Consider the following 16180-nt stretch of genomic DNA (forward strand, 5'->3'; position numbering starts at 1 on the left):
GGTTGTCCATCTTATAATTGACTGCTCCGCGTTGCTCTCCTCCTTCATGGATCAGACCTGCCTAGCCTTCATGCTGAATTGATTAATTCCCCTGTCCCCGCAGAAGAAATACTATCGAGAGAAGCTGTGGAAAAACACTTATTACTTTGCTTAAAACTGCTTCTTGTTGTCTTGGTAACAATAAATTTATGGGGTGACTTAAGCAGCTACTGCAAGAACAGAAGATACAAACTGCTGAACGGAATTCGAAAGCATGAAAAGATCGAGAACCTTCCCAACAAAAACGCATGTTTTGTTTCAGATATTCCTAACTCTTCATTATTCTTCTTGATCCTTGAGGTGGTAAAAAAAACGGAGCTCAGATGCTGCGGTGGTGCTTATCACCTAGAAACTAAACCGAAGTAGAACATGAAAAATATTTCTTAAGTGTAATTTTGTCTAAATGCGGAAAAAATCTGGATAAAGACTTATCTTTACCATAATGGTAGCCTTTTATTCAATTGTTTGTTTCAGAAACAAACCTCTAATTTGTTTTAAATTCCTCCTAAGTTTCTACGCCGGGCTATCATCGGTGTTTGACGCTGCCTTCCGTTCAAAGGACCGGAGCAGAAGCTCCCGGTATCGGAACCCCTCAAGCACAGCAGACAACGTGCCGGTTTATTACGTCGCTGTTGCTCGGCTTTGAAAGCCGCGGAGTTTGAACAAACTCGTGTCACATCCTGGTTTGCCAGGATGTGTGGAATCTCCTGCCCGGTCTTTGCTGGCAGCGCTAATTACAGACAGTGCCTTCGGGATGAGAGCTGGTGAAAAAATACAAAAATATTTCTAAAATGCAAACAGCTGATGGATTGTGGATGTGTACTTCAAGCTCCGGTAGATTTATGTGATTATTTAACACAAAATGCTGTGCTGTTTACTCCCGAGCTCGGCCGTCTCTCCCCGGCCGTGCTCGGGGAGCGGGGGGAGCTGTGGGGATTAAGGGGTTGTCTGGGGGCCAGCTTGTGGCCAGTTTCTGGTGACTTACCTAATTATAGTCGAAATGATGAAAGGCTCAGATAATTACACTTGGTGCGTATACGCGTTTTGTGGCCTTGAGCCACAAGAAGAGCCTGGAGCTTTCACTCTGCAAAGCAGCTCTTAGGCTGGCGAGTTGAGCTGTATTTTTTCGCCTTTCCTTAAGGTCAGCTGTGGACGTTCACATTACTGCAGGTAGTACGTCGTGCCGTGATACAGCAGTTTGTCGTGGGTTTCCGCCTTAACGTGCTGTATTTTGCAAGCGGCCAGTAAGAACCGAGACGTTGGATTTTGCATTTATCAGATAGTTTTAGCTGCTCCAGTGACTTGTACGTTGAATGTTGGAGTTTTATTTGTCCTGCTGTTGTTTCTCCTTTCATGAAGAAGCCACTGGCCCGCACTGTCACGCACTTGCTTCCTCGGGAATACCTGTCTTAATTGTTTGAAATAAATATGCAGGGCACTTAAACTGCATCTCTCGCTCTTTTGGCCCGCGGTTGGGGTGTGCAGCGAGGCAGCTTTCTGCCCTGCTTCCACTGTGGCTGCAGTTTTCCACGGGGCAAAGGGGCTGCCGCTAGTTGGTCCATCCCATTTGCTTTCTCACTTTTAAAAAGTACATCCTTGATCATCTCTGAGGCACCGTGTGCATTAGCTTTTTCTTCCAGAAAGCAACTTATGAAACGACTTGGATACGGTGCCAAAAAATCCCATTGGGCAATAACATTGCTCCAAATCCTATATTAGTGTTGCCAGATTTATTTTTTTTTTATTGCAGTGGAGCAAATTTTTGAAAAAGTCATTAAGACATTTGCATAGAATTTATTTTTAATGCACACAGCAGTGGTCTGTGTAAAACCGTGAGGAGTCAGGCAGTCGTAGCTATTCAACATCTGTCTCTGCATCGCTTTGGTAAGGCCCGATTATCGCTGGGTGATTTCTGGAAGCTGTGACATGGTAATTTTAGAGTGGTCGAGCTTTACATGCAGTGACAAAAAGAGTAAAGGTCCTGTGCTTTTAAGTCTCGACGGGGCGGGGGGCTCGGCTATAGACAAAAGAGAGAATCCCTAAAGTGGATGCAGTCTTAAAAAAATAAATAGAACTCACCTGGAGAGGACAGGGACATGGCTGGTTTGTACCCGCGTGCTGCCGAGCAGCGTGCCTTTCCGCAGGCTTCTCCCTCGAATGTTAAAGCCTGGCTGTATATTTCTGTGAAGTTTGATTTTTAAAAGGGTTATCACCAGGGCTTCTGTTGTGTTACACAGGCGTGGGGCTTCACATTTCCTTCTTGATTTCTTGCCTGTGCTTAGAGTTTAAAAAAAATATTTCCTTATTCAGACTGTTTTCTTTCCATCTTTTCCTTTTGCTGGTGCCTGGATTCGTATTATTCTGTTTACCATCTAATTTATGCTTCGTGTAATTGTTCACTTTGCCAGTTCTTTGGGTTACTGGGTCTGCTAAATAAACTGTCCAGATAGTCAAGGCAGGGAGATTTGCAGCCTTGAGAAAATAATAACAAAAAAGCCCAAACACCTAATCTGAAAAGAATGCTCAGGGCAAAAATTACTAGTGTAGTAAATTACTCCTGTCAGCAAAGTCTGGGCAGGAGCGTAGGCTGGACTCTTGCGTGGGTTTGTTTCCAGGATTTTCTGCTCTCTCCCAAAGCACTACCATTTCCTAGCCATTACTCTTTTCCTATCTTCCCCTCCCTGCAACCATTCTAAATTACTCCCTCTAATCCACTGGCATTAATTGCACAATTGGAGAGGAGGTAGGTGTGTCGCTGGCAGCTCTCTAAAGAAAACAGCCTCTGTTGCATAGACAGCTCTTACTTTTGTAAACGCCAAATGACGTCTAGGGGCTGGTGTTACCCCTGCAGTCCTGATAGAGGGAATGTCCAGAAGCTCAAGATGGCAGAAAAAAAAGATGAAATACTCTTTCGGTCTTATTTTGTAATCATATACCAGGGAATGTTCCCCACAGTATGCTTCTTAACACTTGAAGCCTGCTTCATTGGGAATGACCTAGCCGTGTGTTCCGAGTGCAGCTATATACCACCCCGCGGCTGGACAAACCTCTGTATTTAGAGAACGACAACAATTGCCTTTTCGTAAATAAATAAATATCACTGTTCTTTGCCTTCCAGTTTGCAGAAGCATGGACATTCGCAACAATCTGACCCGGCTCAACATGCTTGAGAACTGCACTGTGATCGAGGGCCACTTGCAAATATTGCTGATGTTTAAAACCAAGCCGGAAGATTTCCGCGAGCTCAGCTTTCCGAAGCTGACGATGATTACAGACTACTTGCTGCTTTTCCGCGTGTACGGCCTGGAGAGTTTAAAGGGACTTTTCCCCAACCTCACTGTGATTCGAGGAACTCATCTGTTTTTTAACTACGCGCTAGTCATTTTCGAGATGGTTCACCTGAAGGAGATCGGCCTCTATAACCTGATGAACATTACTCGAGGCGCTGTGCGGATTGAGAAGAACAACGAATTATGTTACTTGTCCACGATCGACTGGTCAAGGATTTTGGATTCTGTAGAAGATAATTACATCGTGGCCAACAAGGACGACAAAGAAGAGTGTGGAGATGTGTGTCCGGGAACTGTGAAAGGGAAGAGCAACTGTCCGCCTACGGTGATAAATGGCATTTTCATTGAACGCTGCTGGACCCACGATCGCTGTCAGAGGGGTGAGTCTGCGGAGTGGTGTGTGTCCTGTCAGCTATGGTTTTGCTGTCGGTTTTTAACCCGTCAGATCTATCAGAGGGCTAAGAGATCTGTTTCCTTTAAGCACAGGTTCCTAAAAGCAAGGCTCAAAATTGACTTTAGGTGAAGAGAGGGTCTTTGGGATGGGGCTGTTTTAGCAGTTCTTTCACCTATGAATAGTGAATAATTCACCTATGTGAATAACGTGTCCAAAAATGCTGTGTTTGGTTTCTCTGGAAAATTAGGGACTGCCTAGAGCTCCCGAGTTCAACATGCTGTGAGCGTAACTGGTATCTGGTATAGTAGTTAGTGGTATTGGTATCTCTGTTGGGACTCAGGTGGGGGATTGAAAGTCCAGATTGACCGAAAGGCTGCAGCAGGCAGAAACGGAACAGCAGGGAAAAGTCTTTATGGAATAAACCTGACTCTGCAAAGGTGCAATTACGTTTTTATTGAAACCTTCCTGCCATGAGAAAGTGTAAGATACACGGATGAGTGAGGAACGTTTGCCCAGAGTAAGAAGCTGGAAGCCGCGTCTCCCTGAAGGGAGAAGGAGGAGGAGCGGAGAGGACTTGGCTGGGGGTTGCCCGTAGCGGGAGTCCTGGGGAGGGTGAAATATGGGCTTTGAATGCGGGGTTTTGGTTCAGAGGAGAAGGTGCGCTCAGAACGTTAGCTGCTGTTGCAACCCCCAAACTCCAGTTCTTCAACTGTATTCAGGTGGCTTTTAATTTTGTACAGATTTGTGTTTTCCAAACTTGGAACTGAGCTTAAGTTTAGTTTTAATTATATATTTGCTTTGATTTATGTTAAATCTGACTGACGGGGAGCAAAGCGAATTGAGGTAAAACTGGGACATTTAGGGTTGTCTGTCTTTCTGGAGGTCGTGCATCCAAATGAAGCAGTGTGTCCTAAGACGAAATTAGGAAACTTGCGGGCTGCGGATAATTTCTTGCCAAGCTTTAAAGGGCAACTCTGAGTGCTAAGTGCCAAAATTGAGAAGGAATTCCTACCAGTATGCATAAACTAATGAAATTAATGTGGTTTCCCCTCTGCTACTCCTCACCCCAAAATCGTCTAGCGTCCTTTTAAAGAAAGTGGTTATTTTTTGTCGCCAGAATGACAGGGTATGAGCAAGAAGATGCAAGCGTGTATGTGTGTTCCTTTTCTAAAATGAAAAATAAGGTTATAAAGCATTTCAATTTACAAACTCTTTTGGTATACAGTTATTACCAGCGCTGAAACTTGGTTTCTTGTGCACTTGTGTTTTATGTTTTCTGCTATTTCATACAGTTAAAGATCTCACTGAACCGTTTTCAGTGGCTAGATCATTCGTGATGTCCCTCATTCCTGTGAATTTTCTGGGGCTGTGCTACAGCAGGCTGGAATGTAGGGTTTCTCTCCTTTATATGGCTGCGATTTCCATGAAAACTGTAGGAATGTTGTATTCTACCATTGGGGCAGAAATCTCCGCTCCTGAGCCTCTCATTCAAATTCAGCTAAATTCCTGAGAGGGTACCCGTGCGGTGTCGCGGGCTGTCTTAGCTCGGTTGCCGAAGGAAGCCAAGCTGGTAAGTCCACTTGACTTGGATTTGAAGTTGAAATTTGAATGTGAAAATTGTTTCCAAAGTAGTTACGTACAGATGCTCCCATCTGGTTTCCTGAGTTCCTTCTGGAGGATTTAGAGGAGCAGTGCTCCTGCAGATTTTGGCTGTAACTGGTGTGTGTTTTGAAAACCACTTAACGAGGCATGCTTATCTTTGTTTTGAACGCTAAGGTTTGTACTTTTCTTTATTGGTAGCTGGGTGCTCTCAACACCAGCTCGTTGGATTATATTTTGCCTTGTGACACCTGCCTGTGTGCTTCTGAAGTTATTTTCACAGCTTGAGCAGTCGTTTAGACTTTTTCGAGTCGCCTTTAGACTTCAGCACACCCGGACGCTGGTAACTATAGTAGAGATTGTGACGTTTATTTAGTGAACCGGGTGGTGGAATCGCGGTGTTCTCTGTTCTCGCGCCAGCCATAACGTATCCTTAGCGTGTGTAACTCCTTTGTCAAGATTATTAAGAGCTTGGGTGAATTGTGCGTTGGCTTTCCTTACCCTGAAGCGCCTCGTAACAGCTCCCGGTACCGAGGGTATTGATGTCATGAAATCTTTCCCTCCGCATTTCTGCAGCTTATCTGGGAATCTCCATCAGCTGGTGCTGTGCTGAAGTCTCCAGTCGCTCTGCTTTTAAGTGTGTTCCCCTCTTTTGTTTTTGCTCTTTTTCGTTCCGGCATTGACTAAAAGACACGTATCAATTCCAGTATAACTTTCCTGGGGGAAGTTTGGTGTTTGTGTGTTGTTTGTGTTAAGGCAGGTTGTGTCCCTAGTTTGTTTTATAAAACTTGGCGTGGAATCTCCTCTTTGCTGTTTTTGCTTTTGCATCTCTGGATGGGAAGTTGTTGCTGTCAAACCCCTAGCGCTGCCGGAGAGCGCTGGGACCGCGGGTCAGGATGTTTTGTTTGCTGTTTTGTCTACCGGAAAAAAATCCTTAAAGAATATGTAAATATTGATGTTGCCGAGTGTGTGTCAGTTGACAGAGAGGAGTCCCAAGCTGGCAAGCTCTTCCAGCCTGCTGAGCCTGGAGAGAATTAGGGGATGGGCAAGGAGTCCGGGAGAGCACGAGGCTGAAAGATGTCACAGAAAGGTCTCTGTGAGTGGGCAGGAGATGGCAACGGTTGGGTTGGAGTGGGGTCCCTGGTGTCCCCCATCGCTTCCACCCCAGTCCCTGCCCATCCCCCGCCTGCTCTGCGTGGTCACCGCCTTCAAGTCATCCCTGCCCCATCTCAAGCGGTGCATCTTTGGTGGTTCTTTATTCTCATCAGCACAGATATCCCAGTTAACTCCAAAACTAACTTTCAGTTACAGCATATAATTATCTCTGAGGCACACGTCCAAGTCTCTGAATCATCCTTGCAGCTACAACTCCAGCCCAGAAATTTTTTCAGTTGGTGATAACATGTTCAAGACAACAAAGTAAAGGATCTTCTTACAGACGTTGGAGCTAAGGTTGTGGATGAAACCGGCTGGGAGGAACTGAAATGATTTGTGGGCAGCTGCGCGCTTTGAAAAAACAGTTGCGATATTGAGGAATCTGTGTGTGAGTGCAAAGACGTGTAGGTGGAGAGACCATAGATTGAGATTGGTTGGCATGTGCTTCCTGAAAGTTTCCTTTCTTTTTTCTAAATTACTCGTGTTGGTGTGAAAAGCAAGTTGGTTCAATTAAGGCCAACTCATGTTATATTTTGGGTAGGAAGGGAGGGAAGTATGTAGTCTGTTTGGAATTTGGGTCTAGCCGTATGCTCTTTATGGCAGGCAAATGCTGTCCCTGTTCTGGAGGTTTTGTACCTTTTCAGCCCACATTTTTTTAAGGCATTTTTTTACGTACGTACTTACTTTTATTGCCATAAAAACGTAGTTCTTAGTTCAGTGCAGCATGTTTGTGCAGAGAACGTCTTTGCTGAAGAGTGCAGACAACAAAAATGCTGGAAATGCCACGTCCTAGACCTCAGTCTAGATCTGCCAAACATGATTTTCATATTTTGCATTTTTTTCCACGTTTTTTTATGTAATAAAAAAATGCTATATGTCTGTCACTCTACTTGCGGAAGGAACAATTCCTTCTGAAATAGGATTTCCTGCCAGTTCTCTTTGCAGCAAGTCTTCTGTGCCCGTACATAATTCGAAGCAGCCTGATGGTTTTGACAGTCTAATTATAAAGGCGAGTTCAGCCTTTTACTCGCATATTGGGTCCTTTGGAGGTGGAGTAAGGTAATAGGAAGGAAAAGTGGAATGGCCAAGTAAAAATGCACGGGAAAATGACCTGCAATATGAGACAGACCCTTGGTGAATATTGGAGGGCCACCTTTCTGGAATATAAGGGTGAATATCTGAAATACGGGCTTTGTTCCTTAGAGGATGTGATGAAATTCAAGTTCTCCTGTTCATCCTGAATGAAACCTTTGTAGGAGTCTGTTACCGTCTTTATCTTGGGATTTCATGCTACCAACAAATTTGAGTTATTAAGAGTATGGGCCATTTCAGGTTTGTAGACAGACTCGTTCTTCAAACTGTTATCTTGCTTTATGCGATAAAACCAAAAGTTGTGTCTCTCCATTAGTGCAGTCTAGAATTTGTTGTAAAATATTAACGTCTTGAAAAGAAAGCGGAAGGTATAGGAACCGCTTGGGCCAAGTGAAGAAGATGGTAAAATGGGGCTGATAGAAGGGACGACAGTCTGGGGTGACTGCCCTGCAAAGGAGCTGCTAAAGAGCAGTGCTCTATGAAAATAATGTTTGTCCAGATTTTTTTATGATGTTGGGGAGGCAGGTCTGGATACAGGGGTGCAACGGAATCTCTCTTTAATTTTCCTGTGACTTATTCAGGGAAAATTCGGGGACAGGTAGGGGACAGGTAAGGAACTGAGGAGTAGCTTTAGGAGCTTGTTTTGTTTCCTAGTACAAGCAACACAACAAAGCACTCGGAAAAACATTGCTCAGCCTGAAATGTTTTTCAACTGCTTTGAAAAAGCACCAAGAGCTTTTAAAGAGACCGGTGCCAGAAGAAATTCTGCAACTGCGAACATCTTCAAGGCAGGTTTGAATAACAAAGTTCAGAGGTGTGTGTGGGAAACGTTTTGTGATGTTTACTTAGGTAGAAATATTACTTAGCAACAGCTTCCTGTAATTTTTATGTGCTGGGAATTTCTGTAACCATAAGCTTAGTTTTATTACCTTTGTATGGGAAAGGGGTCTCGAAGCGCTGAGCAGACGTAGCCAACCTCAAGGGCAAGATATTTTTAAAGCTTCAAACACAAAAGAAATGTTTCCAGTTGCTACCACATGAAGTGGAAGTGCTCCTTTTATTTGGAGATCTGATAAGAACTGCCTTCCCCCCCCAGCTCTGACAAATGCCAGATGGAAGTTGACACCCGATAATCTCACTGGGGCGTCTGTTCTGAACCTTGCCAAGCGACAGCTTTATTGAGTGCATGTAGTGCTTGTGGTTGGGGCTATTGTGATGCTTGCGAACGGCTAGACATCCTAAACTAATTAATTTTAGCTAATTAAGAGTAGTTAAAAGATTTATGGCGCTTGGTGGTGTGATACAGCCCAGAACTGGGGGAAAGGGGTGGAAACGATCAGTCCGTACGAACGGCTATTTAAGAATATACTACTTACTTTAAAAGCACCAAACAAAACTTGGGGCTGTGAAGAAGCATCTCGTTGGGCTTCTCTCCACCTACCTGGGGTGACACAAGACTGTTGGATTTCAATACTTACAGTTTCAACATGCTGAGAAATCCCCGTGTGTGCAGCTCCCGTGGTCTCACCGCATTTACGTTTCTTCCACTTCTTCACTGCTGCACCTTTACTGAACCACGGCGGGGGCTGGAGGTCGTCTTCCCCCTCCCCAGTTCGCAGCCAGCACTTCAGACAGAGGCCACCGTCTGATCCGTTCCATCGTCAGAGCATTCGAACAGAACTAATTCCTAGCTCATCCAGCAGTTAATAAGCAGTGAATATAGAGAATTCTCCCCAAAGTTAAGATACTTTGATTTCTATACAGAGGTCTTGTCAAGGCAAAGGTTTCTGGTGAGTTAAAAAGGAGAATGAGGTATTTGGCTGCTGATATGGTGAAAATTGGGAAAGTTTTCATCTTGTTTGGTCTGAGTTGCCATTTTAATTTTTTCATCCTCAGCCCCTTCCCCAAAATACTTGTTATCTAAGTCAGTGTTCGCGCCGTTGCGGGGAGCGGGAGGAGTTTAACATTTCTCATGCAGTGGTTCAGCACTAACATTGCTGCGGGATGTTTTAAGGTCTCTGATCTTCAGAGGTGACGTCGACTGCTTGTGATTTCCAAGGGTGGCGTGCCAAGGGTACTTCAGGTAGAATACTTATTTTTCCCACTTGAAGAACAGTTCCAGGTTACCTTGTTTGCTTAAACAAGGTAAAAACCTTAAACCTGCACTCCTCCTTGTCAGACAAAATATAGAAGACTGACTACACTTGGCAGACACGTTTGTTGGAAAACCCTGTTGTCTGGGCATGGAAGTAGAAGCAGGAAGTCCCAGAATGTTAAAAAAAAAATAAAAAATAATACTGAGCAACAGAGTTAACCTGTGTTAGTAATGCGCGAGTGGCAGGGCTGCGAGTGGTTCGCCTGATGCAATGTGTTTGCTCGGGGAGGAGGAGACTGGTTTGGTTCTGAGCGAATCCTGTTGAACGCTGGGGAGCTTTGGTGCCGTGAGTGAAGATAAGGAACTGGCCAGTTCATATAACCTGTGTGTTTTCCTTCCTTCACCCCCCTTAATGAAAGCAGAACAATGATTCTGTATTTTAAATCTTAAAAAAATTAATTATAAAAGTATTGTAAATCAAATGCAATTCTGATGCCTCTTCTCGGATCGAGGCAGACAGAGCAAAATAAATTTAAGGTGTGTACGGTGGTATAGCATTCCTTCATTTTGTGATGAAGGAACTGGAAATCCGTCTTGTAAAAGGCTTTGAAGGGATTGTGAACCGTTGAGTCCATACAAAGAAGTATATTCAGCACGTGTAAGACCAACCGAAGTATGGCCCTTGGCGAAGCTCTCTGAAACGTTTTTCTCTATCAGGAATTCTACTTGACAGGGATTGCAACTGTAAATACATTTTGTGTTTAAAAAAAACGCAACAAAACACAAGAACGGTCAAAACCCCCCAGGTGTGCCCAGTGGAAAGATTGTTTATAGCCGAAAGGTTGAGGATTTCAGGACCTTTTGATTAATTACGGAGCTGGTGAATAACCGACCGTGTCCTGGAGGAAGCGACACTAACCCTTCTCTCAGCTTGCAACAATAGCTGGTTGAAAGTTCAATGATCATGCTTCCCAATTATATCCTATAATTGTCTGCCAGTTCCTATTGGAGGGATGTGAATGAACTTGCTGGGATGTTTATGCTCCTTAATGAGGGCTGTTGGGTAGCTGAGAAAACATCCCGTTGGGCAGCGGGAAGTTGCGGGGGCAGCGGCCGAGCTGCTTGGTACGTGCCCACAGTTATTTCAGTCGCTGCTTTGATCCAAAGTTTGCGGCTGGAATTGCGTAAGGGGCCAAGCCAGCACGCTGCGGCTCGGCCCCCGAAATACTGCAGATTACAACTGTGTGCCTTCACCGTCTTTATCTAGACTATTTTTTTTTTTTCTTTTTTTTTCAGATGGAGGGTACTGGGCGCTGTGCTGGCTGGGCTGACGTTGTTTGGGAGTCTTGCTTTTATTTTGGCTTGTGACATTTAAAACAAGCAGAATTAATTTAGGCTCTTAGTGCTTAAATGTTGGCTAAGTGAGTATAATGTCTTCATTTGAGACTGGCTTCCTTGAGAATCTGTATTTAAATGAACTGAAAAAACAGGGCAGGGTGCTCGGCACCTGTTCGTGTCCAAAAAGTTTTCTAATGTGGAATTTCCTTCTCCCTTCTTCAAACCAGGGTCAGAATTGCTGTGGAGGAGAAGGATGCGGGCAGGGCAAGAGAGTGCTCTGTACGGACACGGAGCTTCTCGCTCAGTCCCCTCAGTGTGAATTCCTTAATTTGAGAATGTGCTTTCTTACTTACCTGACCAGAGGCTGCCTCACGAGCACCTTGAGAGGTTGGAGGCTCTGAGGGAGATTTTTTGAAGGAAATCCCACGAAAGAGTTGGAAAGAAGGTCCAGTCAGAATAGCATTCAGCAGAATGCTGGGAATGATTATCTTCTACATATTTTTAAAGAGCTCAGGGTGCGTGTGCACTTCGGTGCACTCCAGAAAAAGAAACGTGATTTTAATCTTGTGTATCAGGTTAGAGGTGCCCTTTTTCAAGGATGTCAAGAAATATGGCTCCATTGTAATTGTAAATCAGGCAGTTTCAGCTTTTGCAGACACCAGCTCCCACACTGTAGTCGCTGAAGCACCGGACGGTTGAGCTGTTAAGTATCGTAACCCTTGTTCATGTGGAAGGATAATAAAAGTGACAGGGTTTTAGCAAGATTGCTCCAATGAAGATTGTAAAATTTGCAAGGTCTTTTTAGTTGGGGAAGGGGAATTTCATTAATGTGTTGGTAGAACTACTCCGATCTTTTGTTTTCTGTGCAGTTTGAAGGCTCCTGGAGATGGGCACACCTTACTGCTGGTCACTCCGGGCTCCCGCAGAGTCGCTGCTGGTATGTGGCCACGCTGGAATTTCAGGGCCCTGACGCGATGAGCTGAGCCTCAGCTCAAGTTACAGGGAAAGACTGATGTTTTTTTTAAGTCAATGCACAGGGTTAAGGCAACTTAGGTAGCAAGTTTGCCGGAGATCAGAGAAAATACCTCCAGACTGAGCAGCAATAAGGTCTGAGGTTGTTTTCTGGTTCCTCGTGCTCCTCACAGCTCGCTTTATCCTGACCCCAGGCACGATTCCTCATTTAGTTGTGTTTTTTTTTTTTTTAAAAAGTGGATTGTCTGGGGCAGTGAGGGAGGAGGTTGGTCTCAACTTGCTCAGTAAAATAAAGCCTGCTGGACTGCCGCAGGGAAGGTTTATAGGGCCTGGGAACAGGCATGGCTTGGAGTTGCGTAGTCACAATTTCCAACTCAATTTTTGATATCTTCTCTGGTTTTGTAGCTGTGGGGGGTTAATTATATTAACAGCACATGGCGTTATCGCAGTGTGAGCCTTTAAAGTGGTGGCAGGGGCAGCAGTGGCCGGGCAGGAGGGAGAGCTCGGGCTCCAGGCAGCGTTCAGAGGGGCAGGAGCGGATGGGCCTCTCCTGCCAAGGGAGAAGGGTTCGGTGCTGAGGCGTCGTGTTCTCGTCTGGCAAAATGGCAAGGCAGTCTGCATGGCACAAAACGGGGTTGCCCGTGTGCCAGCTGATTTTTCCCCTATTGACGTGAAAAGGGCCAAGTCCGATGCGGTGTGTCGGAGGGAAGGATTGTTCGGTGTCTGTGGGAGAGCTGTGGAGCATGGCAGCTTCGCTTCCGACAACGCGAGTGAGGTGCCGTTCACTTCCGAGCTGTTTGCTCTGAAATATCTGAAAATAGCAACTGAGATTTTTACTGAGCAACCTGCAGCAAAACCACCAAGTTCCAGCTATTGCACTGGACTGAGCGTGTGGAAATCTCTCGCTTCAGCCGTCACCTTAAAACTCTCAGAGTTATATGATTGAGATAGTGCGTAAGGAGTGCTCGCACTTGAAGGGGGGCTTGAACCCTGCTGCACTGTTACAGACACGATTAGGGAATCTTAGGAATGACGCAGGAAGCGCTACCAGTGTATCGGGTTTCCCAGGAATAAGGCACGTGCAAGTCAGCAGACATCACGGGATAACTAAGCATTTTTCTGTTACCATTTTAAACTTCATTAGGCATCTACGTTGCATTACGACACTGCGAGGATTTTAATACTTCATGAGCAGTATTCATTACAATTTGAGTATCAGACAAATATCTTTCTTGTCTTTTCTGCAAAGACAATGCAATTATATTCTATGGGCAGGGAAAACACAACAGCAGTGATTTAATAAACCAGATGATAGGACTTGTTTTTTCTGGCCTTCAGTCTTCTCTGAATGTCATCTTTCTGAAGGAAGGCCGATCGCGCTGGATGTGTTTACACAGCTTCAGTTTGGGACGAAGGAGTCCAAGAGTTCCCTTGCAAGTACCCCTCAAAAGCTCCCAAAAGCCAGAGAGGAAATGGAGCTCAGTCTCGCCCAGCGGAGCCTTAACGCAGCTTAAAGGAATAAGGCTGTTGTTTTAAAACTGTATTTGAAGCGAAGCCTTTAAAGCTCAATAAACTGCTTCTCTGTTCATTCAGTTCTGTGGATTTTAGGCTCGGGGAATCTCTGCACGCTCAGTGTTTCTGGCAGAAGGGAAAGCCTAACGTGCAGTAGCACTCTTACCTGGAGACTTAATGGAAAAGCAATTGTGTGGAAACGGGTGCTTTATCCGAAACGACTGCTCACCTTGCCGTCAGGTTCCTACAATTATTAAATTAGCAAAAGAAATGTGATGTGTAGGTTACCTTTTCCTTAGGCTTCTCTTCCACACTCCGATAACCTTATCGCCAGGGCTGCTTAAATAATTTGTATAGCATTTGGCTGCTCTTTCAGTGCTTAGATATCATGTTTCTAGTCCACAAAATGAGCGTACAAGTCTGTTAGAACTGGGTATCTGCATCAGGCATCAGGTTTTGTTCTGGGGAATATAAAATGTTCTCCTGTGAGCCTGTGCAGCGCGTGAATTTGGTGGGTGTGATAAGAAAAACGTCCCCGTGTTTTGCATGGCCCTCTTGGCAAAAGGAGGAGTTGCTGCGTGACGGTTCTTGTTGATCAGCACCGGGGAAGAGCGTGTTGTTTTTCCACATGCTCTAATCTGTGATAACAAAAAGAACTCCAGATTGTGTTTTTCAGACAGGCTCTTGGTCTCTCGGTGCTCAGATTTGCCAGTGACTCTCCGCTGCAGTAATACAGCCATCCGCCCAAAGCCCAGTCTGAAGTGGCAGGGTTTCAGATACCAGCCTTGCTTTGATACTGAGGAGACTGAGCAGGGCTCGGCGATAAACTGTCAAGTGTTTCCCTTCGTACTAAGTGTTTTGCAGAGGATCGTGAGCTGGATGTGGACCAATATCACCGATCTCTTCGTTGGCTGTGGGGCGGCTCTGTGCCCCTCTGTGCCTCGGTGGTGGGTTGTAACGAGGAGCTGATGGAGCGACTTGCTGGTAAACTTCAGACGGCGAACGCAGGAAGTGCCTCGAGGCAGAATTCAGGATGGGTTTAGACAAGCAACTGTCAGAAATGTCTTAGGTAAAGTATTTGGTCTGTCCTTGGACAGGTGGATGGACTGGGCGGCATCTTGAAAACTTCCTTGGCTCCCTTCCAGTTGAAGGTTGCTCTCAATAACAGCAGCTCCGTGCTGAGATTCCAAACCTCCCCAGTTCACTTAAGAAAAAGACTCTTTCTCTCTGGAGAAACTTTAGATTTCTTGTAGAGGAGAGTCCTATCTCTTCCTCTTGCTAGATAACACTGGTTTGTGTAATTTTTTTTCAGAGGACTCTGTCTGTTGTAAGATTATTTCCATAAGTTTCCGCCCCTCGCAGTAATTACCCCGTTTGGGGATCGGCAGGTGTCCGGCTCACGCTATGGCGTCAGTTGGACCAGCTCTGAATAGTCTTAATTGCTCTGAAATGGGCAGTGCTGATGGTAGCTGGTGATTAGACCGTATCTTGCCTCCTGTGCTGATAAGCATCCATGAAGCTCAAGCTTTTTAGCAGCCCTGGCGCCTGCGCCGTTCGTGTTGGGTGAGCGGAGCCTGTTCTCTCGACGGCCGAGCGTAGTTTCATGGGCGGATAATGAGACTTTTGCTACCGCTGTACTTCCTTGTTATCGAACAAAGTGACTGCAGTGACGGTCAGTTTTATTTTAAGAGTTTACCACGACAGAGGCATGAAACGAAACAGAATTTTCAAGAGTCTGATAATTGTCAGTTGGAGCCATTAACGATTGCAGAAGAAAGATTGAGAACCCAAGATCTCCCCTGAGTTTAATACAACTTCAGAAGATTCAGTTCCCTTGTTGTTGGCCTCTCCTTGATGGCAAAACTAGTTTGGGATTAAATTCCTTCAGATTACAATTTTCTCTTGCATAATTTACAAGGAGAAATAGATTAATAGCTGCTAAGGGTGGCTTGTGCAATGGAGTTAATGAGGTTTGGACTAATCTATAGCCATTTCTTTTTCCTTAGGGTTGTATTTGTGTGGCTTTTGGTCATTTTTATCATTTCTCGTTTGGCACTTTGATTAGAGAAGCAGAGTGGTGTGGCACAGCACACATCCTATGGATCAAAACCCTAGGGATCAGTATGTTTGCAACAAGAAGCCGTTAAACCGATAGCTATCTGGATAGAGCCGAGTTGGTTAGTTTGCGTGGGACCACGGACTATTCTACATTGAGTTACTTGAACGTGGGCCTTGCTGGTATGCTGGAGATGACAAGGGCAAGTAGTAAATAAAAATACATTTCATAGAGAGGTCTCAACTGCTTGGCTCTGGGACTGCAAGCAAACAGTATCTATTTCAGTACTGCTAAGTAAATTCTTATACCTAGAAATAAACTGTGGAGAGCATACTTACTGCTTTAGGGCAAAGGGAGGAGGGTGTATGAATTAATGGGCATGAGCTGCTGAGGCCAAAATGACAAGAGTAATCGAGAGAATATTATGGGTGCATAGAGTCTATGCATTTGATACTAGCGTGCCTAGTAACGAGACTCTGCGTATGTTTCTCCTATCCCCAGTTCAGACATGATTCTGAAAAAAATTATTGTAGGCTCCAGGAAAACCATGAGAACTATTAAATTACCGGAAGAGGTGCTTTACGATATTTAGTTTTGGACGTATCTACATGGGAAATAGGTTTGGTAGCAGCAGGACG

At 44.9% G+C, this 16180-nt stretch overlaps 1 protein-coding gene across 2 annotated transcripts in view; it reads left to right on the forward strand.

The window, feature by feature from the left end:
* Positions 1-16180, forward strand: part of INSR (insulin receptor) — a 55291-nt gene that overhangs the window by 4530 nt on the left and 34581 nt on the right. For both annotated transcript variants that reach the window (XM_054181704.1, XM_054181705.1), the window contains exon 2: positions 3158-3709. In XM_054181704.1, coding sequence (XP_054037679.1) covers positions 3158-3709 — 552 coding nt within the window. The remainder of the gene's footprint in view (positions 1-3157; positions 3710-16180) is intronic.

The sequence above is a fragment of the Rissa tridactyla genome, chromosome 22 (assembly GCF_028500815.1).
Source record: "Rissa tridactyla isolate bRisTri1 chromosome 22, bRisTri1.patW.cur.20221130, whole genome shotgun sequence".
NCBI lineage: Eukaryota > Metazoa > Chordata > Aves > Charadriiformes > Laridae > Rissa > Rissa tridactyla.